Source organism: Moschus berezovskii, chromosome 6 (genome assembly GCF_049115385.1).
Source record: "Moschus berezovskii isolate FMDL1 chromosome 6, NW_MosBer_1.0, whole genome shotgun sequence".
NCBI lineage: Eukaryota > Metazoa > Chordata > Mammalia > Artiodactyla > Moschidae > Moschus > Moschus berezovskii.
In genome coordinates this window covers 60,976,778-60,998,354 of record NC_142465.1, presented here as the reverse complement: position 1 = coordinate 60,998,354, position 21,577 = coordinate 60,976,778, and the positions used below count along the sequence as shown (strand labels likewise).

The 21,577-nt window shown below is 52.7% G+C and overlaps 2 protein-coding genes across 4 annotated transcripts; one reads left to right on the top strand and one right to left on the bottom strand.

Annotated features, from left to right (window-relative positions):
* Nucleotides 1-1,090: 1,090 nt before the first annotated feature.
* LOC129536856 (solute carrier family 26 member 10-like) lies at nt 1,091-7,952 on the top strand. 3 transcript variants are annotated; one of them, XM_088837075.1, is made up of 19 exons: nt 1,091-1,424; nt 1,904-2,014; nt 2,500-2,657; nt 2,837-3,001; nt 3,239-3,340; nt 3,452-3,532; nt 4,228-4,310; nt 4,457-4,604; nt 4,723-4,836; nt 5,536-5,613; nt 5,703-5,798; nt 6,211-6,317; nt 6,424-6,493; nt 6,566-6,682; nt 6,823-6,856; nt 6,935-7,017; nt 7,116-7,170; nt 7,285-7,391; nt 7,702-7,952. In XM_088837075.1, the coding sequence occupies exons 1-19, from the start codon at nt 1,091-1,093 to the stop codon at nt 7,738-7,740; spliced, it is 2,082 nt and encodes a 693-aa protein (XP_088693201.1). In that variant the 3' UTR covers nt 7,741-7,952. The 3 variants fall into 3 exon arrangements, with proteins under 3 accessions (XP_088693201.1, XP_055251985.2, XP_055251987.2); XM_055396010.2 differs by lacking the exon at nt 3,452-3,532 and having other exon boundaries at nt 3,239-3,391; XM_055396012.2 differs by lacking the exons at nt 1,091-1,424; nt 2,837-3,001; nt 3,452-3,532 and having other exon boundaries at nt 1,766-2,014; nt 3,239-3,391.
* B4GALNT1 (beta-1,4-N-acetyl-galactosaminyltransferase 1) lies at nt 7,884-14,838 on the bottom strand. The gene is made up of 12 exons (XM_088837076.1): nt 14,730-14,838; nt 14,463-14,557; nt 13,674-13,892; nt 13,012-13,176; nt 12,775-12,881; nt 12,254-12,294; nt 11,926-12,106; nt 10,834-10,932; nt 10,510-10,700; nt 9,735-9,875; nt 9,255-9,495; nt 7,884-8,641 (listed from the first exon to the last, which is right to left on the bottom strand). The coding sequence occupies exons 3-12, from the start codon at nt 13,889-13,891 to the stop codon at nt 8,424-8,426; spliced, it is 1,602 nt and encodes a 533-aa protein (XP_088693202.1). The 5' UTR covers nt 13,892; nt 14,463-14,557; nt 14,730-14,838; the 3' UTR covers nt 7,884-8,423.
* Nucleotides 14,839-21,577: the final 6,739 nt, after the last annotated feature.

Genomic DNA, 21,577 nt, shown 5'->3' with positions numbered 1-21,577 from the left:
GAGCCTCCCTGTGGGCCTGAGGTCTCTCTGGCCACAATGGGGGGAGGGACCTCTAAGGGGGGGACAGGACGTACAGCCCAGATAAGACTTCTGGGGAACAATAGGAGGAATTGAAGAGGGGAGACCCACCCTCACTGTACCCCACACCCAGGGCTTTGGGGTCAGGGACTAGGGACCCGAGGGTGATGGGGAGGGGTGCTAAGAATTCTTGTGAATGGAGGAGGGGATGGGGCAACTAGCAGGATTCTGGAGCTCAGAAGCTTTGTATCTTTTCAGGGACCTCAGGGGTACATGACGTGGGTAGGTGACCCTTTCATACTTAATTTAACCACATACGTATTGTTGACTGCCTACTTTGTGAATTGCACTGGAATGCAATAAATAGTGCTTCAGTGTTTTTGCCTTCTGAGCAATAAAATCAAAATTTGTTGTCTGTTCAGTATTCCCCCCGAGGCCCTGAATTGGGAATTTGGGCCCAGCCACTCCCAGGAGAGGTGTGGGGTGGGGGTCCCTCAGGTGGTCCCTATCCAGTGCGTGTAGCTGCTTCCCATCTAGGTGGTCTGTGAAACAGCTGAGGTCAATGGAGCCCCTTACACTTTCTGGTGAGAAGCTCTGCCCCGTGAGAATCAGGGTCTGCGGGGAGAAAGGGAGGTTGGAACACCGCTGAACTTTCTTGTGGGCCATGCAACAGCGCTGAGGATGACCAGCAACCCCAGAGGAGTCAGCATCTGTCTGTACCCCAGGTGCTAATGTGGAAAGAAATCACCGGGAGTGAGAGAGAGGCGGGAGTCAAAAGACCTAGGAGCGTTAGTGGGTGTTGGGTGCTTGGGTGCGTTTGTTTTCTGGCCTATCTCTCTGGTTCCTCCACAGCAGGCTCCAGAGCCAGCGATCGGGCCAAGGATGTCTGGGGGAAACGCCTAACACAGAGAAGCCCCCACCCCAAGGTGCAGCTGTCTCCCGAGTGTAGAAGGTCCCCAAGAGAGGGCTCCCTCCGGGACGGGATTGGACTCTGCTCCAAGGAGGCGGGCCGCGGGGCAGGCGGGCCGAGGGGTATTTAAGGCTGGGCGGAGTTGGAGGTGGCCAAGGCGAAATGAGTGGGCTACCGGGCTCCAGGACCTGCCCAGGTCCGGGAGAGGCCTCCGACCTTAAGTTCCCCCTGGGCGCCAAGTTCAGGGAACCTCTCACCGAGACCCGGTTCCAGCAGCTCTTCGGAGACGCAGAGCAGGAGCCTGAGCTGCTCGCGCCGCCGCGCTGGTCCCGGCTGTGGCGGCGGCGGGCCCACGCCTGCTCCGGACCGGGGGCGTGGCGCCTGCTGCTGGCGCGGCTGCCCCCACTGCGCTGGCTGCCCCACTACCGCTGGCGGGCCTGGCTGCTCGGGGACGCGGTGGCCGGACTGACCGTGGGCATCGTGCACGTGCCCCAGGGTGAGCGGCCCCAACACCAGCCTGGCAGGGGCCCAAGCTCTAGGGGGCTTCGGGTGGGCACAGGGCCTGGCAACCGGGAGCGAAGCGGGTGGTCTAGTGTGGCTGCGGGCTCGTCGACAGGGACCCGAGGCCGAGTTCTGGGTAAGGACAGTGGAGCTCCATCAGATCCCCACCCCCAACTCCCCTCACCTGTGCAATCCTGCTTGAAGTCTTGGCCACGGTCTGGCTCAGGGCACTGGAGAGACCTCTCGGCTTGAACGCCGGCCCCCCCAGGACGCGCGGACACGGATCTCTGACCGTGACCGCCCCACGATCCCCCACCCACTGAGGCCTGTTAACCCCTCAGTTCCCTCCTGTGGTGTGATTTAGCATGCCTGTGCCAGCTTCCAAGAGCGTGGGAGGGGAAAAGCGGTCCTGGAGGGTGAGCCCCCAGCCCCTCACCCACACACCAAAGACCTTTCCTTCCACTACGCCCCCAGGCATGGCTTTTGCCCTCCTGACCTCTGTGCCCCCAGTGTTCGGACTCTACACTTCTTTCTTTCCCGTCCTCATCTACACCTTGTTGGGTACTGGGAGACACCTGTCTACTGGTGAGTGACCCACGGACTCCTTTCCCTCTCCATAGGGTGAAACGGACGGGGGATTGAGGCTTCCCTTCTTATAAGCTCCCGTGCTCTTACTCCCCTCTTTAGTCCCTCAGCTTCCTTTCCACCATCCCCTGGACTGCCCTAAGCCTCTGACCTAGTCAGTGCCTGCTGGGGGTTTGAGGGGGTGCAAAGAGGCGGGCGTTTACTCGGACTTTTCCTCTCCATGAAATCTGGTTTAAAAGAACGTCTCTATGACTTGAAAGAGGGGAGAAGAGATGCACTGTCACCCAGAAGAGGGCGAGGCCGCAGGGCATCCGCAGGAGGGGCAGGGGCAGGGATCTCGGCCCCGCAGCCTTCACCTGAGCAGCCAGCCTTCTAGGAGAGGTGGTCTGACAACAGCCTTTCTGGCAGAGTGCCCGGAGCCTGGGCGGTCACCTTGCCCCTGGCCGGCACATCTGGTGATGTGTGCGTTTCTCCCCTGGCCCTAGGAACTTTCGCTGTCCTCAGCCTCATGACGGGCTCAGCCGTGGAGCGGCTAGTGCCCGAACCCCTCTCGGGGAACCTGAGCGGAATTGAGAGGGAACAGTTGGATGCTCAGCGGGTTGGTGCGGCTGCGGCAGTGGCCTTCGGGAGCGGGGCCCTGATGGTGAGGGGGTGCGCAGGGGGGAGGACTGGGGGAGTCCACGCTGGGGGGGCCAGGGGCGAGGGAGGGACAAGTGTCCAGCGGCGGTCTAGGCAGAAGAGGTGCGCGGAGAAGCCGGTGGCCCGGTGCAGGGACTGGTCTGTTCTTCTCCCGTGGTGATTCGGGCATCTTCTCCTCTGCAGCTGGGGATGTTTGCCCTGCAGCTGGGCGTCCTGGCCACCTTCTTGTCGGAGCCTGTAGTTAAAGCGCTGACCAGCGGGGCCGCCCTGCACGTGCTCGTGTCCCAGCTGCCTAGCCTTTTGGGGGTGCCCCTCCCACGTCAGATTGGCTGCTTCGCTCTTTTCAAGGTGGGGGTGGGAGAACAGCGAGGAGGCTTCCAGTGATCCCAGGAAGAGGGAAACCTGCAAAGGAAGGAAGGAGGGCCAGTGGAGGGACGTGTGTGGTGGTGGTGGGGCAGTGAGGGTCGCCGAGGAGGTGGAAGCCCTGCTGGGAGCCAGGAGAGAAGGCCTCGCCTCAGTCTGGGGATCGGACTGCCGGCAGCCGACCCTGGCCCCAGGCACCTCTGCTCATCGCCCTGCCCACAGACGTTGGCTGCCGTGTTGACGGCGCTGCCCCGGAGCAGTCCCGCCGAACTGACCATCTCGGCACTCAGCCTGGCGCTGCTCGTGCCGGTCAAGGAACTGAACGTGAGATTCAGAGACAGGCTACCCACCCCCATCCCGGGGGAAATCGCCATGGTGAGGATGGCTCCCGGGGTGCCAGCCCCGTGCAGCACGCAGACCCTGCTTGCCCTGTAGGAAGTGGCCGCTGCCGCCCCCTCGTGGAGCGCGGAGAGGTCACACATGCGAGGTCCTGCTCACACGTGTGCTTTGCCAGGCGTCTTCTCTGAACGCTTTGACCCTCGGGAATCCCCCACCCACGGGTTCGCCTTTCTCTCACAAAGACTCTAAGAAATCCTTCTTTCTCCTTACAGCGCCCCCTTGCGGTGTCTCTGGCCACGACACCTCCACTCCCGTTTTTTCTCTTCCCTCACCCGGTCTTTCACTGTAACTCAAGGCTCATCTTCCTTCCGGCGTCCACCTGCGTTTCTCTTTCTCCTCAGTTAAACAGCATTCCATTCATACCCCACAGATACCCCATACATCCCTAGATGTAACCCAGATTCCCTGCTTAGAATGGCTCGGTTGTACCTCTCGATATCCACCATCTCTCATAGCAGTCCCCTCTCACTTCCTCTGGTCCATCTCTCTCCATAGTTCCAGGCACACATTTCTCTTTCCTTCATTCTACTTTTTTTTTTTGAACCGCGGCGCGGCTTGCAGGATCTTAGTTCCCAGACACCAGGGACTGAACGGACTCCTTAGAGAACAGAGTCCTAACCATTGGAGAACCAGGGAATTCCCTCTTCACTCTAAATCAGTTGTCAGGCACCCATCCCAAACACACCCCAGCTCCCTCAGTTGCCAGGCTTCTGCAACCCCTAATCCTGAGTTACAGTCCTCTCATATTGAGCCCCTTCTAGCCTCTGCTGGAGGCCATCTCCACCCATGCTCTAATCTGCTCTCTTTCCCAGGTGCTTCTGGCCTCTGTGCTCTGCTTCACCTCTTCCCTGGACACAAGATACAATGTCCAGATAGTTGGGTTGCTGCCCGGAGGGTAAGAGAGACTGAAAAAGCACTTGTTTTCTTTTCTCACAACGCTCCCACCCAATGCCTCCTCCTGCCCTGCCCTGTCCTATTTCCTCTGTCTTCCTCATATCCTTATTATTCCCAACCCACCCTCACCGAGGACTCTTTCTGCAGATTTCCCCAACCTCTCCTCCCCAGCCTGGCTGAGCTGCCCAGGATTCTGGCCGACTCGTTGCCCATGGCGCTGGTTACCTTTGCAGTGTCTGCCTCCCTGGCCTCCATCTATGCAGACAAGTACAGCTACACTATTGACTCCAACCAGGTGTGACTTTGAGTGAGGACCCCAGCCTCATTCAGGAGACAGACGGCCCCCGAACGTGATTTCCCCCTCCTAGCCATGCCTTCGTATCTCTCCTCTTCTTCCCACTGCATCCTTTCAGGAGCTCCTGGCACATGGTGTCTCCAACCTCGTCTCCTCCCTCTTCTCTTGCTTTCCCAACTCTGCCACGTTGGCTACGACCAGCCTATTAGTGGATGCTGGTGGGAACACACAGGTAAGAGCCATGTTCTTGGGTGAGGAGAAGGAGGGAGGGACATCCATGTTGGGTGGTGGTGGAACAGGTGGAAGATTGGAAGATACCCAGGTGGCAGTCCTGTAGAGGACAATGGGAATCTGTGAGGGAAAGTGAGTGGGGAGATGGGATTATCTGGGAACAATATGGAGAAAAAAGGTCTGTTAAGATCTCTGTGGATTCTAAGCACTGAGAAAGGGCATGGTGTCCTATATGTAGTTCAAAATAAGGACAATACTAATCTGGAAAATGAATTTAAGAAACAAAATTCTGGACTTTTTCCTTGTGAGGACATATTCTTTTTCAAAGAAATGTCACATATTAAAGTCTCTCCCTAATATTTTTGGTTTCCTATATTTGTTGGTGTCCTAAGCATGTGGTTAGCCTGCTTTTTAGTGTCATCCAACAGTGGCTTTTAAAATGGAGGTAGGCTACAAAAATAGGGATTTTGAACTATATCTTGGGGGAAACCAACAAATGACAGGTATTTAACTGGGTGAGGGGGAAAGTGAGCAGCACAACATCGAGAAGGGGTTAGGGAATGAGGAACAGCAGTGTGGAAGGGGGTTTGGGGAGGAGGGAGACTTCCAAAAAGGCTGACACAGAGGCAGGAGACCATCTCTCAGTAGGGGTGGGTTGAGGCTACCTCCCTTCTTTGCTTCTGACCCTCCTGCCCTGCAGCTGGCAGGCCTCTTCTCCTGCATGGTTGTCCTATCTGTGCTACTGTGGCTGGGGCCCCTCTTCTACTATCTGCCCAAGGTAAGCAGCAGAGGAGGCCGAGGGATGGCTGGGAGGGGCGGCTACCTCCCCACACATGGGGGTGGTCAGCCTACCTCCTCTGCCCTAAGGCTGTCTTGGCCTGCATCAACATCTCCAGCATGCGCCAGATGTTCTTCCAGATGCGAGAACTCCCTCAACTATGGCGCATCAGCCGCGTGGACTTTGTGAGAAATGGCAGCATTGCTCTCAGATGCCCCCTCCCACCTTCCTAGCGTCCCCAGCCTCTGCCCTTGATCAAAGTTAACTGTTCCAGTCCTGAGTTCTGCAGCCTACCCACCTTCAACTTGTATACCTCCTAATCCCTTTACTCAGAGACAAGGTGAAGGGTCAAGCTTGAACCTCTTCAGACCTGAGTATTTGTAACTCCCCATGTGGTTCAAGGATTGAGGTCCTTACACTTGGTGTGTATCCCCTATTAGGTCAACCTCATCCCTTCCTTCTGTCATTCTTCCTACTTTCTCCCGGGCCCTCCCTCCCCGTCATTTGCCCTGGCAGTCGCTGCCCCTGGACCCTCCTTCCCTGGCAGTGAGGGCTGGCATTCCTTCTGGGCATTTCACTCCCATCCATGTCCTGCAGGCTGTGTGGATGGTCACATGGGTGGCTGTCGTGACCCTGAGTGTGGACCTGGGTCTGGCTGTCGGTGTGGTCTTCTCCATGATGACTGTGGTCTGCCGCACCCAGAGGTGGGAGCAGAGATGAGGGAAGTCAAGAGCAGGGGAGAGAACAGAGTGCTTGGGGTGACTCTCCAGCCAGATCAGGCTGGGAATCTGACCCCAGCTTCCTACCCAGGGTACAGTGCCTGGCACTTGGACTGGCTGAGGGGACAGAGCTCTACAGGCCACTCAGAGAGAGCCACAAGGTGGGTGGGCTACAGCCAAAGATGGAAGGGAAGGTTAGACTTGGATGGTTCACTGACCCGCTGACCCCTTAGCTCCTCCAGGTCCCAGGGCTCTGCATTCTGAGCTATCCAGCACCGCTTTACTTTGGGACCCGAGGGCAGTTTCGCCGCGTGCTGGAGTGGCATCTGGGGCTTGGAGAAGGAAGCAAGGTGAGGGACCTGGTCAAAGGGAAGTGTGGCTTCTTTGGGGCTGGGAGACAGGTGGGTGTTCCGAGGGGGATTCTTGGGCTCACTGGGTGCACGTTTGTGCTCATGTCTCAGAGGTGGTGACTCCCCTTCTCTACTCACAGGAGGCTCCAGAGATAGATGCCTCACCGGATGCAGGTGAGGTGGGAGGATAAGGAGGGAGATTTGGCACCACCCACAGAGGCATCTTAGTCCTCCTGCCTTCTCCCATCCTAGCTGCCGAGCCTGTCAGGGTGGTGGTCCTAGACTGCAGTGGTGTCACCTTTGTGGATGCTGCAGGGGCCAGAGAAGTGGTCCAGGTGAGGGAGAGGGTAGGCTAAGGAGGAAGTCCCCTTGTGGTTTCGTGAACACCCTCTGATGTAGGACTTAACTCCCTCCCCCACCCCCACCCCTGCAGCTGGCCAGTCGATGCCGAGACGCTGGGATCCACCTTCTCCTGGCTCAGTGTAATGGTGAGATGCGCAGGTGGAGGGGTCCGGAGACAGGGGAGTGACTGGACACTTGGCGGGGAGGGAAGAGACACAGTGTGGATTAGGACCTGAGGACCTGATCCCCTCTCCACACAGCCTCAGTGCTGGGGACACTGACCCAGGCAGGACTCCTGGACCGAGTGACCCCAGAACAGCTGTTTGTGAGTGTCCAGGATGCAGCTGCGCATGCCCTGGAGAGGCTGGTGAGGCAGCAATAACAGTGGGGTGGAAGCTGGGAGGTGCTGGCCTATGGCGAGGGGAGATGTGAGTCAGACTAAAGACCCTGGCAGAGGGATTTTCGAAGGGGCCATAGGAGGAAGATGAAGGAAAGGGATGGGGATGAAATGATTAGTCAATATAAGACCAAGCCAGGGAGACTGGGCCCAGCTGTGAGTGAAGAACTGAGGAACTAAAGTTCCAAAGCAGGCAGTGTGCCCCTGAGAGGACTGCCAAATCATGGGTGAGGGAGGGGAGCACCAAATCTGCTTCTGACATGTCCCTTCCCTGTTCCAGGAGCTCAATGGTCCAAAGACTTGCACAGTGTGGGTCTGACATGGTCATTTGGTGTGTGGAGGGCCCCAACGAGACATGTATGAGGCGGGCCATGGCCCCTGAGTCCCCTGACTTCATGTAACTAATAAAATGAAGCTGAGAGCCTCTGGGGTTCATGAAATGAGTCTGGGTGTCTGCACATGGACCCTTGGTGCCCCTTCCTCTACTCCCAAAGCATTGCAAAGACACAACTAAAAATTGCTTTCTCCTGTATGTTCACCAGCCCCCATTCCAACTCCATTCTCTCCATGGGGGTGAGGCTGCAGCCACTGCACAGAGTCCTGGATCCAGAGATAGGGGCACAGCCCTGGGACTATATATTGGGGACTTCCCCAACCCCTTAGTACCAAGGAGATGAGAGGAGAGTATTTCTGCTTTAGGTTTTTAGAGTCCCCCTTTGGGCTCTTTGGCACTTGAAAAGCAACCCCCCACTTCCTGCCCTAGGGTAAGGGGTGGGGGGGAGGACTTGGCACTGGCTGTGGGACAAGTTATGGCTCCATCATGCCCCTGGGCACTTGCAGAAAGGAGGAGTGACACCAGGACAAGCCCCTGTTTGGGATCAAGTTCTGAAGGAGACTGGGACAGTCAGTGGAGAGGTCACTGGCTGGTGGGGTTTGCTAGGAATTCCTGGCAGGGACAAGGAGGCAGGTCCAGTCTGACAGCTAAAAGGCCCCAAGTGGCCATCACTCTGAGGTCATGCACTGGAGCCGATGTTTGAAGAAGAGCAGGCGATGTTTGGCCACCTGACTCTCGTCCAGTGATCCCGGGTAACGGTATCGAGCATAAGTCTCTGCCTTCGCATCCTTTGAGATCCAAGGCAACTTTAACTTGGATGCGTGATCCACAACGACATCTGAGCAGGAGCCCACTTGAAGAGAACCAAGTCCATCCAGGAAGAATTCTGGGGGCAGAGGGAAGGGGAGTACACAATGAAGGGTCTTGAGGATACAGAGGCACGGCTGCCCCTAAAGGAGAACTGAGATTTGGGATATGGTGGGTGCATATGCAAAGACTCCATCTCTAAGGACCTTAGGCGTGTAAATCAGCCCTTTTGAGTCTTGTATAAAATGGAGTCAATATCCTTACCTTGTGCTTTGAAAACTGATTCCCTCCCTTCCTCCTTCCCGCAACACACACACACACACACACAGATTCAATAAATGCGGACTTGGCTGCTCCAAGGTGGCCTGAACCAGGAGATTCGGTTGGGAGCAGGATAGAGGCCAAGGTGACAGTGGTAGGGAAGCTCAAGGCAGACCCAGTGGCTGTACTGGCCGCTGAGGTTTAAATGATGTTTGGGGCTGGGATGTTTGAAGCTCTCTCTGTGGCCGGGGCTCGGGTCTTGGGAAACCTTCGTAGAACTGCTCTAGGGACCCCGGTGGCAGCTGTGGGCTCCGCGGGGTGGTCGGGCAGTAGTACCCAGGGCCCCAGGCACCTTACTGCCCCACCACCCCGCGGTCCCTGGTCCCGAGCCCCGAAGGGTCCCTGCCCGGCCTGGAGGGGGCGCCACTCACCCAGGTGCGCCACGCGGCTGAGGCGCGGGTCAAAGCCGACCTCGCGCACCTTGTCAGTGCGCGCCAGGAAGAAGTTGACCACGCCGTCGGTGACCACGCACCCCGGGAAGCCGACGAGCTCGTGGTGGAAGCCGCGCTTCTGCCGGAGGCAGTTCCCGCGGCCTGGCGCGCCAGGCTCCACGCTCAGCAGCTGCCGGTAGGTGGTGGCGAAGCCGGAGATCTCGCGCACCGCGCCCCCTACCTGCCGGGGCGGGAGGGTGGCTGCAGGCCGGCCGCGCACTGGAAGGGCTTAGGGCTGGGCTCCCTCTCCCCACCAGGCTGGCCTCCCTGCTGGGTCCTTTCCCGCCCCACCCCTGCAGGACCCAGACAGTGGCCCAGGCTCCGCTTCCGTCCCGGGCTGGCGGCTCTCGGGCCTCCGGCCTTGGCCTTCGCCTGCCGGAAGCCCTCCTCCCACCCTCCATCCCGCGGCCCCTCCCCTACCAGGTCCAGCGGCGTCCGCTCCAACACGTCCACAAGCCTCTCTAGTCGCGTCCGCGCCGTGAAGACGAAGTCATCGTCCACCCACAGCACGTACTTGGTGGTTACTTGGGATATGGCCAGGTTCCGGCCTGCGAACCAGCCCTGGGGGAGTGTAAGTACGGTTGGCGATGCTATCGAGATAGGACGCAGCCCTCTGCCACCTTTCCTCCTCACTCCTGAACCCTCTCAACAGCCTCTGGCTGTGCGTGCGTGTTCAGTCTGCGACCGACTCTGCGACTCCATGGACTGTAGCTCGCCAGGCTCCTCTGTCCATGAGATTTCCCAGGCAAGAATACTGGAGTGGGTTGTCATTTCCTCTTCCAGGGGATCTTCCCTACCCAGGGATCCAACCTGCATCTCCTGCGGGCGGATTCTTCACCAAAGAGCTACCTGGGAAGCCCCTCAACAGCCTGTGCCCCTCTCCAAACTTTGGAAGTGCTTAGAAACGGCAGGGAGCTAGGTTTAAAAAAATGCAGTTTCCCATGGCCAGAGGCTCCGAGTCGGTGTTCTGAGGGAGAGTCTTGGAATGCATTTGATTCATGTGTTCATTCATTCATCAACTATTTATTGAGCCCCCACTAGGTGCTAAGCACTATTCTAAGAAGGCAGCTCAAATAAGACAGCACGATTCCTGCTCCTGTGGAGCTTACATTTCAGAAATCCTCATGCTGGATTCACTACCCTGGAGACTGCGGCCTGAGGGCATGCCCCCTCCCGGTGCCCTGTGGCTGTGCACCTTGCCAAAAGGCATGAGATAGTGCTCGATGTGGGGACCTCTAATGCTCTCTGGCTTGTCGCTGTCGTCGGCGATTACCACTGTGACCGTTGGGTAGAAGCGGCGGATGCTGGCGATGAGTGCCCGTAACCGATTGTAACGAAGGAAGGTCTTAGTGGCGATGGTGACCAGAGCGCTGATGTTGTACTGGGCTAGGAGTGAGGGACAGAGTTAGGTGCAGAGGAGAGTGGCGAGTGAGGAGAAGGAAGACACTTCCCAGAGCCACCCTCTCCCAACTTTCTTCCTGTCAGGCTGGATCTATGCCCCTGAGCATACCAGTCTCACCTCCCTGGGGTAGAGATCCAGGTGGGTACAGCCGAGGGTTGGGTGGGTGTCTTATGCGGATGGTGAAGGCAGCTTCGTGTCCCTCGGTGGAGAAATGGACTGGGAAGAAAGATATGAGATGTGGCCCCTAGGGCTTGGACAACATTCTCTTTTCAGTAAGTCAATATTTAAGTGCCTACCCTGTGTTGTACTTTTCTAGGCCCTGTTAGATAAGAATGCAAGGTTCGTATCCCCCTGGAACTTACATTTTAATGGGTGGGAGAAAGATGATAAAAATTTTCATTAAAAGCTAGCCTTTATTGAGCATTTACTATGTGCCAGGCACTTTTAAAATTACGTTAACGATATGAACTCATTTAATCCTCACAATAGCCCTCTTAAGTAGATTCCTACTACAGAAAAAGAAGGCACAGAGAAATTAACTTGTCCATAATTACCCAACTCTTAGGCAAGAAAGCTGGGGTAGGAACCTAGTCCATCTGGTTCCAGGTTAAGTAAATAAGAAAATTCAGATACAGATAAGTATTGAATCGAAAATAAGACAAGTATTGTGAGAGTGAAGAGGAGCCATCTGAGCTGAAATCCAAACGATAAGGAGCCAGCCATGCAAAAATCTGGGGGAAGAGCATTCTAGGCAGAGGGAACAGCAAGTGCAAAGGCCCCCCAGTGGGAGTAGGTTTGGTATAGAAGCCTTGGAGAGAAGCAGAAGGGCTGTTATACCCCTTTTGCCAGAGGAGAAATGGGGGCTCTGGGAGAGAAAGCTCTTTGCCCTCTAGTAAGTGGTGGGCTGGGAATAGAGCTTGAGTCTTCTAGTTCCTGGGTCAGGTCACTTCCTGGGGCCCCCATTGTTGGCCTGAAGGGGGGACACACCCAAGGCTCGGGTTTCCCTCTGGCCTGTTCCAGCCCCAGTTGAACAAAGGCCCCTTCTCTCCCTCTTTGGCCCTGCTGGCCCAGCTGAAATGCCCATTGTGTGTCTGGGCAGCTCTGGCCATTGCCCGAGTGTCTCCCACACCCTCTGCCATTTGCTCGCTCCTGCCTTTCTGGCTTCCTGTGTTCACCCAGCCTGTTATTACATCCACCCAGGCCTCGCACCTGTGTCTGCTGTGTTTGCCTGGTAGCTTCGGCTGCTGTAAGTGACCAGTTGCAGCTGCCGATTGAGTTGGTCCAGCCCTGGGCTGGTGAGGGTGAGATCTGGCTGCCCTTCTCCGGTGAGAGTCACTCCAGTTACTTCCCCTGCCACGTCCCAGGTGCCCAAGGAGGCAGTCAGGTTCACCTGGGAGAGGGGATTGGCGAGTGCAGGGTGATGTCCCCTACCCACCTCTTGCCTCCCTGCTTCTTCCATCTGTCCTTTGGCAGCCTCGCTGCCCTCCCTGCATCATTCATGCCCATCTGGCCTCCCCACCCTCCTGTTTCTTCTCACCTGGTATACCTCCTGACCAGAAGTGGCCTGCAGGCCCAGTCCTGGAAGCAAGGAGAGGGAACCGGAATCACAGACAGCCTGGGATTCCTCCCTTTCTCCTCCCTCGCTTCTCCCTCTTTCACCTCACACAGCACAGAACTTCTCACCCATCCCTCCTGTTGAGGCCACAGCAGGGCACATTGCAGGGCACAGCCCAGAGTAACCGATTTCTCACTCCTTCCCATCAAAGCAGTAGGTCTTGTGTGGCCTGCCCTGCCTGTCCATTTAACTTCAGCCAGTCAGCAAGAACACACCCTTCTCCCCAAACCTCTCCAGTTGTCTTCGGCAATTCCCCACAATCCTAGAGTCCCTTCTGTCCCCATCTCCATCTCCCACCTCATGAGCCCTCCCTGACCTCCAGTTTCCCTTTCATTAGAAGCCCCCCACTTGGCATTCCAGTCTTCCCTCATTCTTTCTCACCCAGCCTGGGCTCTGCCACCCTCACAGTGGGTTAGGCCCTCCCCTTGGACCCTCCTCCCCACCTGGCACCAAGATGCTCCTGAGGGGCTGGACCTCTACACCCTGCAGGGGGTACTGTAGCGGGGAGTTGGCTGGGGCTATGAGCAGCTGGTCAGCAGCAGACTGGCTCCTGGCAGTGAAGGAGGGGGAGGACAGAGGAGGAGTCAAGGGGAGCCGTGTGCTCCCTCCTAGCACACCCTCCCTCCAGACCTCCCACGGCTCTCCACAGGCAGAGTCACACCCTCCTTTCCGCTGGGTACCTTGAAAGGAAGGCCTGGAACTCCTGCTCCCTTGAGGCAGACACAGTGCTCAGCTCCTCAGGGTCAAAGGCCTTGGTGAAGTCAAAGGCTTGGACCTGCCTCTGGAAGGGGAGGTGAAGGCTCCCCTCACTGGACTCACAACTGCAATTGTTCGAAGACAGCAGCCTGTGGAGCCGGGAGGAAGGGTCCTCAGAGCCCAGCCACACAGCTCACTCATCCCACGGAAGGTTGACACAGCATCCGCACCTTTGCCGTTCAACCCTGTTCATCCAAAATCTGTTCCCTTAATCACTGCTCTTCAAATAGTCCCCCCCAGGAGGGACCACCCATGGGATGACCCATCCTCTACATCTGGATTTTACAGAGATGTAGAACAGACCAAATGCTACACACCATCAGGACTCCAGCTCGACTCCTTTCTCAGGGAATGACTAGGACTCAGAAAGTCAGGGCCCTCCCCTGATTGCAACCCTCCCTTCCCCATTCCCGAAGCACAAGACTCAGTAACCCCGCCACCTCTCACTTCACCCCCTCCCCCCTCCCCCCCCCCCACAACCAGTTTGGGGAACCCAGGCATCAGAGCTCAGCAGTAGAGGAAACAGAAGCTTCCCAGACTACCCCCCGGCGAGTGCCATGCTGTCACCCCGACTCCTTACACTCACCCCACCACTTGCTCCTTGATCCTGACCGGGATGTGTGCGTATCTGGGCTCAGGGGCAAGACCTAGCAGTTCTGGCCTGGGGTTGCCCTGTAGGGGCGTCCACAGCGCAAGAGGTGCCCGGAGGCCCGGCGCGACCCGGGTGCTCGCGTACAGGAGCCCCAGCGAGGCGCAGGCGAGCAGCAGGACGAGCACACAGAGGGCCCGGCGGCCCAGCCGCATCCTGGGTGGGCGAAGGAGTGGGAGGGTGAGAAGGTGGTCAGCGAAAGGTGGTTGAGACTCTGGGGTCCGGCTGGGGCGTCCCCATCTCGCGCGCCAGGGTTTGCATAGCGAATCGGTACCCTCGTCCCCCTCCCCTCACTCCCCGGGCCTCGGGTCTCCTGGTCTCCTTTCTTCTCGCCCTCTCCCACATCTCGCTTTCCTTTCACGCCCGAGGCCTGTTATCTCGATGAAGCAAGAGACCTTTGGAGGTAGCGGTTTCGACGCGGCGGCTCGTAAGTAGAAAAAGCACCGTTTTATTAGAATAGCCGATTTCCGGAGCCCGCCGCCTCCCTTGGTCCACGCATCCCCCACCCCCTCAGTCCGAGCATCACCTGGCCCGGGTGGGCTGCAGAGGGCAGCGTCACACCTTGCCTGTCATGAAAAATGCAGAATCACGCCCGCGCTGCTGGGTGGCCCCGGCGGAGGTGACCCCGTGAGTGGCCTCGCGAAGCCGTGCGGGGCGGCAAGGTGGACCGGTGCGCGCGCCTCCGCCCGCCTCCGGCTCAGTCCCGCGTCCCGCCCCGGCACTGACCTGTCTTAACGCTCTAAGGCCGCCGCAGGATTTCGGTCAGGGCTGTGCCAGGCTCTCAGCCCTGGCCTGAGGGTCCTCATGGGGCTGGAGGCGGCCTGATTGGGGAGCCGGGCGTGAGTCTGAGAGTGAGGGGGAAAGCCTCCTGCCTCCCGAGCGCGCACGACCCCGCCCGCCTTTGGACTCTCCGGGCTTTGTAGACCACCGCGCTGAGGTGGTTCTGGGCGTTTCCTGCGGGGTTGGGGGATCGGAGTCGAGAAACCGCCGCACCTCAATCCCAGAAACAAACCCGGGGCTCCCTGGGACCCTGTCCCACTTGCCGGGCCGGGAGAGCCCGGGCCGCCGCCCGGCTTTTCAGATCGCGGCGGCTCGGCTCGGGTGCTGGCTGCGGAGGAGCGTCGGGCTGCGCGCCGAGAGTGAGCGCGCTGGGGCGCCTTCTGGTGGGCGCGGAGGACACTGCGGGGGCGCGAAGCCGGCGAAGCGCAGAGGACGCCGCCTCCCTCCCCGCCAGCCCTGAGCCTGCGAGCCCTGGCATCTCCCCCGCCCCACCGCGGTCCCAGTCACTCTATTCCTATTCGTTCCGAGCCGTCTTTCCATCGAGACTGTAGGCCAGGCCAGGCGATAAGGGCTTTGGGAAGCGATGGGGTGGGGACGCCCTGTAACCCCATTTCAAGGAAGATTTGGATACTTAGGGTGACATAAAGGAACCCAGACAAGACTGGAAAATAAAGACTGCCTAGCTAACAAAGACAAGTTGACAAGCCTCCCTCCCAGCATCGCCTTCCCCACCCTCCAGCCCCCACATATCCCAGTTATCTAACGAATACTCAGTGATGTAACAAACACTCAGTAATTCAAGGGCCTGCTTCTTCTGGCTGCTCCTTGTTGCAGACTTGCGGAAGGGAAGAAACCGCAAACAGTGCCTAGATTGGTTGTACTTACCCGTGCAAGCTGCAGACCTGTACTACCTTAGCTGTAGCTGGCTTCTTGATGCTGCCCTAAGTTCTGTGGTTCCATGATTCTAATAAAAGATGTCACAATTTAATAGGGAAAAAGATATAATAAGAAATGTAAAGCATAATGAAAATGGGGGGCAGTGGGGAGGGAAGATTGGATTATTGGATGAACTGTGTACAAAGAAATGACTAATCAGCTGGAGGGAAAGTGAGATTCTCACCCTCTTTACACCAAAATAAATTCCAAATCAAATATTTTATTATTTTGATATTTATAAATATCAAATATTTTATTATTAAAAATGTAACCACAAAGAGTAGTAAAATAATTCATGGAGTTTGTTTTTTTTATAATCTTGGAGTGGGGAAGACATCTCTAAGTAAGATATAAAAGGACATATTAATAGATTTGCCTGCATTAAAAGCTTGAGTGAAGAAATTTCTGTAAACAAACTTGAGAAATGACAAACTGTGAAAAAATATGTGCAACATGTTAGACAGATAAAGGTCTATTTTTCTTAAGAGCTATAAAACATCAATAAGAAAAAATTATCAGTCACCCCCAAAGGGGCAAAAATTGTGATTAGACAGTTGAGGGAAAAAGTAAAAATGGCTTTTCAAACATATGAATGTACACTTGACCCTATTCATAATAAATACAATCCAAATTAGAGTGACAATGAAATGGTTTTTGTTTAGCAAGTTAGTAAAGGTCAAAGAGTTTGCTAACACAAGTGGTCAAATATTTGAAAAAATAGTCACTACCATACACTGTTGTGAGTGTAAATGGACCCAGCTTAGAGCAATTGGCCAATCTGTTAACAATTAAAATATTAATCATTTAAATCTTAAATATTAGTAAGTTAAAATTTTAAAGATATGATTCAACTAGACAATGGGACACTGGATTAATCTATATCTACTGATACTGAATGATATCCAAAGCTGTTAAGCAAAATAAACAACACCATATATAGTCGGCTCCTGAGTGTGGGTTTTAGCTTCTAGGATTGTCCAAATACTAGAAATGAAGTGCTGCCATAATAAAAACCTAACAATGTGGGAATGGATTTGGAACTGGGTTTTGGATAGAAGCAGGAAGGAATCTAGGAGTGTTAGTGAAAGACTGAAAAATATTGAAGAGCATATAAGTAGAAGCCTCATGTCCTTTGAGGAGGCTGCTGATTAAAGTGAGGAAAGTAGGGAAATTGAGGGGCTTCCCAGGTGGCACTAGTGGTAAAGAACCTGCCTGCCAATGCAGGAGATGTTAAGAGATGCAGGTTCGATCCCTGGGTTGGGAAGATCCCCTGGAGAAGGTCATGGTCACCCACTCCAGTATTCTTGCTGGAGAACCCCATGGACAGAGAACCTGGTGGGCTGCAGTCCATGGGGTCTCACAGAGTCAGACATGACTGAAGGGACTTAGCATGTATGCATACATACCTAATGAATTGGGGATCCCATTGAGATTTTCAAGCGGAATGTTGAAGGTGCCTTCAGGTTTCTTCTTGTCACTTTTAGTAGAATATGTATGAAAAGAAAGAGATAAGCGAAAGAAAGGAATGCCAATAAAAAAAGTCCTGGGGATTGTTAGGTTTGAAATTTCCTAGCCTCTCTAAGGACCAGTGAGGCTAGAATTTTTAAAAAAATGGCTTCCAGGACTTCCTTGGTGGTGCAGTGGATAAGTATTCACCAGCCAGTGCAGGAGACATGGGTTTGATCCCTGGTCCAGGAAGAGTCCACAGGCTGTGGAGCAACTAAGCCAGTGCACCACAACTACTGAGCCCATGTGCTGCAACTACTGAAGCCTGAGTTCCTGTAGGCGGTGCTCCGCAAGAGAAGCCACCACAATGAGGAGCCGGCACAGGGAAAGGAAGAGTAGCCTCCTGCTTACTGCAGCTAGGGAAAGCCCGCATAGACCAAGGAAGACGCGACGCCGCCAAGAAAAAGTAAGGCTTCCAGGGAAAGACCATATCTAAGGAGTGCTCAAGAAATTCTTGTCTGAAAATAAAGCCAAGGATATAAACATAAATCCTCTGTTAAAGAGCTAAGGCAGTGCCTCAGAATGGTTCCATTAAACAATAGGACACTCAGGGATCAAAAAAGCCCAAGGAAGAGAAAGGTTTATCTCGATAATATTTGTGAATATGGCTTTCATGTGATGTAGTTAATCTCAATAAGATTCACAAGAGAACTATAAAGATTTTAAGAGAATTGTATTTGCCGAATTTTATTGATGATAGAATAATTTTCTTTTACTATTCTGATAGATATATGTTTGCTGTTTTAAATTCCCCAAGTTTAGAGTAATGTATTACATAGCAATAGATAACTAATTCAGAATATTATATAGTTGACCTTGAACAATGAGGGGGTTACAGGCACTGCTTTATTTAAAACAAATAACCAAGAAAAAATTCTAATTATTTTTTTTGGTTATTCATTTTAAATAAAGCAGTGTGTACATGTCAATCCCAAACTTCCTAACTATCCCTTCCTTCCCCCTCTGCGTTTCCCTCCGGTAGCCGTAAGTTCATTCTGTAAGTCTGTGAGTCTGTTTGTAAATAAGTTCATCTGTATCATTTTTTTGATTCTGCATATAAGCTATATCATATGATATTTCTTTCTCTGTCTGACTTACCTCACTTAGTATGACAATATCTAAGTCCATCAAATTGCTGCAAATGACATTATTTCATTCTTTTAACAGCTGAGTAATATTCCTATCACTTCATGGGAAATAGATGGAAAAACAGTGGAAACAGTGTCAGACTTTGTTTTTTTGGGCTCCAAAATCACTGCAGATGCTGATTGCAGCCATGAAATTAAAAGACGCTTGCTCCTTGGAAGGAAAGTTATGACCAACCTTGATAGTATATTAAAAAGCAGAGACATTACTTTGCCGACCAAGGTCCGTCTAGTCAAGGCAATGGTTTTTCCCGTGGTCATGTATGGATGTGAGAGTTGGACTGTGAAGAAAGCTGATCGCCGAAGAATCGATGCTTTTGAACTGTGGTGTTGGAGAAGACTCTTGAGAGTCCCTTATACTGCAAGGAGATCCAACCAGTCCATTCTAAAGGAGATTAATCCTGGATGTTCATTGGAGGGACTGATGCTAAAGCTGAAACTCCAATACTTTGGCCACCTCATGAGACAAGTTGACTCACTGGAAAAGACTCTGATGCTGGGAAAGGTTGGGGGCGGGAGGAGAAGGGGACGACGGAGAATGAGATGGCTGGATGGCATCACCGACTCTGTGGACATGGGTTTGAGTGTACTCCGGGAGTTGGTGATGGACAGGGAGGCCTGGCGTGCTGTGATTCATGGGGTCGCGGAGAGTCGGACACGACTGAGCGACTGAACTGAACTGAACTGAATATTCCATTGTATATATGTACCACATCTTCTTTATCCATTCCTCTGTCGATGGACATTCAGGTTGCTTCCATGTCTTGGCTATTGTAAACAGTGTTGCAATGAACATTGGGGTGCATATATTTTTTGTACCATGTTTTCCCCTGGATATATACCCAAGAGTGGGATTGTAGAATCATATGTTTAGTCATATGTTTAATCATATTTTTAGTTTTTTAAGGAACCTCTGTACTGTTCTCCATAGTGACTGTATCAATATACATTCCAACCAACACTGTAGGAGGGTTCTCTTCTCTCTACACCCTTTCCAGCATTTTTTGTTTGTGGATTTTTTTAATGATAGCCATTTGACTGGTGTGAGGTGATATCTCATTGTAGTTTTGATTTGCATTTCTCTAATAATTAGTGATGTTGAACATCTTTTCATGTGCCTCTTGGCCATCTGTATATCTTCTTTGGAGAAATGTCTATTTAGGTCTTTTGCCCATTTTTTGATTGGGTTGTTTGTTTTGATATTAAGCCATATGAGCTGCTTATAAATTTTGGAGGCTAATCCCTTGTCAGTCACATCATTTCCAAATATTTTCTCCCATTCTGTGGGTTATCTTTTCATTCTGTTCATGGTTTCCTTTGCTGTGCAAAAGCTTTTGAGTTTGATTAGGTCCCATTTAAGTTGCAGCAATAACTTTTTCAATCCATCTCCTAGAGTGATACCTGTATTCTACTTTAATAGAAAGAATCATACAGAATGTAGTCTTCTATGTTTTGATTTTTCTTCTTTCAGCATTATGAGTTATTGTGTATAGCTGTAGATCATTTATTCTCAGTCTATACAGTTGACCTTTGAACACACAAGGGTATTGTTGAACTGTGCAAGTCCATTTATACGAGGATTTTTTTTCACTGAATACATACTATGGTACTATGCAATCCAACACTGGTTGAATCCATGAATGCAGAACCCCAGATTCATCGAGGACTGACTATAAAGTTTTACATGGATTTTTTTATTTAGAATTTTTTTCTTGGTTAAAAAATGTAGAATATAGGCAAAACTAATCTATGTTTGTAGTCAGAATTGTGATTACCTTTGAGGCATGGAGTAGTAACTAGAAGGGGTCAATCTGGGTGCTAGTAAAGTTGTGTTTCAAGATTCAAGTGTGCTTAATTTGTAAAAATACAAATTGTATACTTTTGATGCTTTTGAACTGTGGTGCTGGAGAAGACTCTTGAGAGTCCCTTGGACTGCAAGGAGATCCAACCAGTCCATTCTAAAGGAGATCAATCCTGGGTGTTTATTGGAAGGACTGATGCTAAAGCTGAAACTCCAATACTTAGGCCTCATGCGACAAGTTGACTCACTGGAAAAGACTGATGCTGGGAGGGATTGGGGGTGGGAGGAGACGGGGACGACAGAGAATGAGATGGCTGGATGGCATCACCGACTCTGTGGACATGAGTTTGAGTGAACTCCGGGAGTTGGTGATGGACAGGGAGGCCTGGCGTGCTGTGATTCATGCGGTCACAAAGAGTCGGACACGACTGAGCGACTGAACTGAACTGAACTGAATCTGTACTTTCCTGTATGTTTATTATACATGAATACACAGTTTAAAAATATGAGAGAACACTTGTAATCTGCTTTTGAAAATAGTCAGAAGCTTTTTTCTTCAAGCAGTACACCTACTTTCAGTGGGGTGATTCTTCTGATAGTCAGGTTGGGTTGATCAGGTAGCTGTAGGCAACTGGCAGCTCAGCTGAGGCTGGATGACACAAGTTCCCTTTTCTCACATGATGGGAGTTTGGTGCTCTTGGCTGAACCTCTCTTTCTTTGTGGTCTTTCATGGCAGTCTCAGGGTAGCCAGTGTGTGAGGGTGGAAGCTTCAAGCTCCCTTGAAGCCTTGCTTGTAATTCACGCAGCATTATTCCTTCCCCACCCTCTCTCTCAAGAATATTTAGGTGCTAAGGCAAATTATCAGGTTATCCCAGATTCAAGGAGTGATTATACTCCATCTCTTGATGGATATAAATGCAAAACATTTATGACCATTCTATTTATTTATACATTTTTGTTTATTCACCTATCTATTTGTTTCTCTTTGGCTCTGCTGGGTCTTCACTGCTATGAGAAGACTTTCTCTAGTTGCACTGAGCAGGGGCTGCTTTCAAGTTGTGGTGCACGGGCTTGTCATCGTGGTGGCTTCTTTTGTTGCAGAGCGCAGGCTCTAGGCACTCAGGCTTCAGCAGTTGCGGTGTGTGGGATCAGGATTTGCGGTGTATGGTCTTAGTTGCTCTCAGACATGTGGGATCTTCCCAAACCAGGGACTGAACCTGTTTTTGAGGTAGGTTCTTAACCACTGGACCACCAAGGAAGTCCCATGACCATTTAAAATCTTCCATTATCACCAATAACCAAATCTTTAAGTGCAGGAATTGTTGCTTAATTAGGTACTTTTAGAAAGGAAGAATGTCTGAATAACTTGGTATCTACATTATAAGGAATATTGCTCTGAAATGACACAACATTATACACAAAGGTGCTTGGAAATAAACATGTACCCAAAACAATCAACAAGAGACCCAGATCTTTTAATGCCCTTTTCCACCAAAAGGAACCAGGGTCCTTGGATTCTTTGCAGGTCCTATCCCAGGGCTGGGACAGGAAAAATTAAAGATGAACTTGGAATGTCAGACTGAATAAATTAATGTAGGAAAAGAGAAATTGCTGATTGACAAATATAAGGGAAATGATGAAGTAGAAAATAATTCTTCAACCATCAGAGTAAA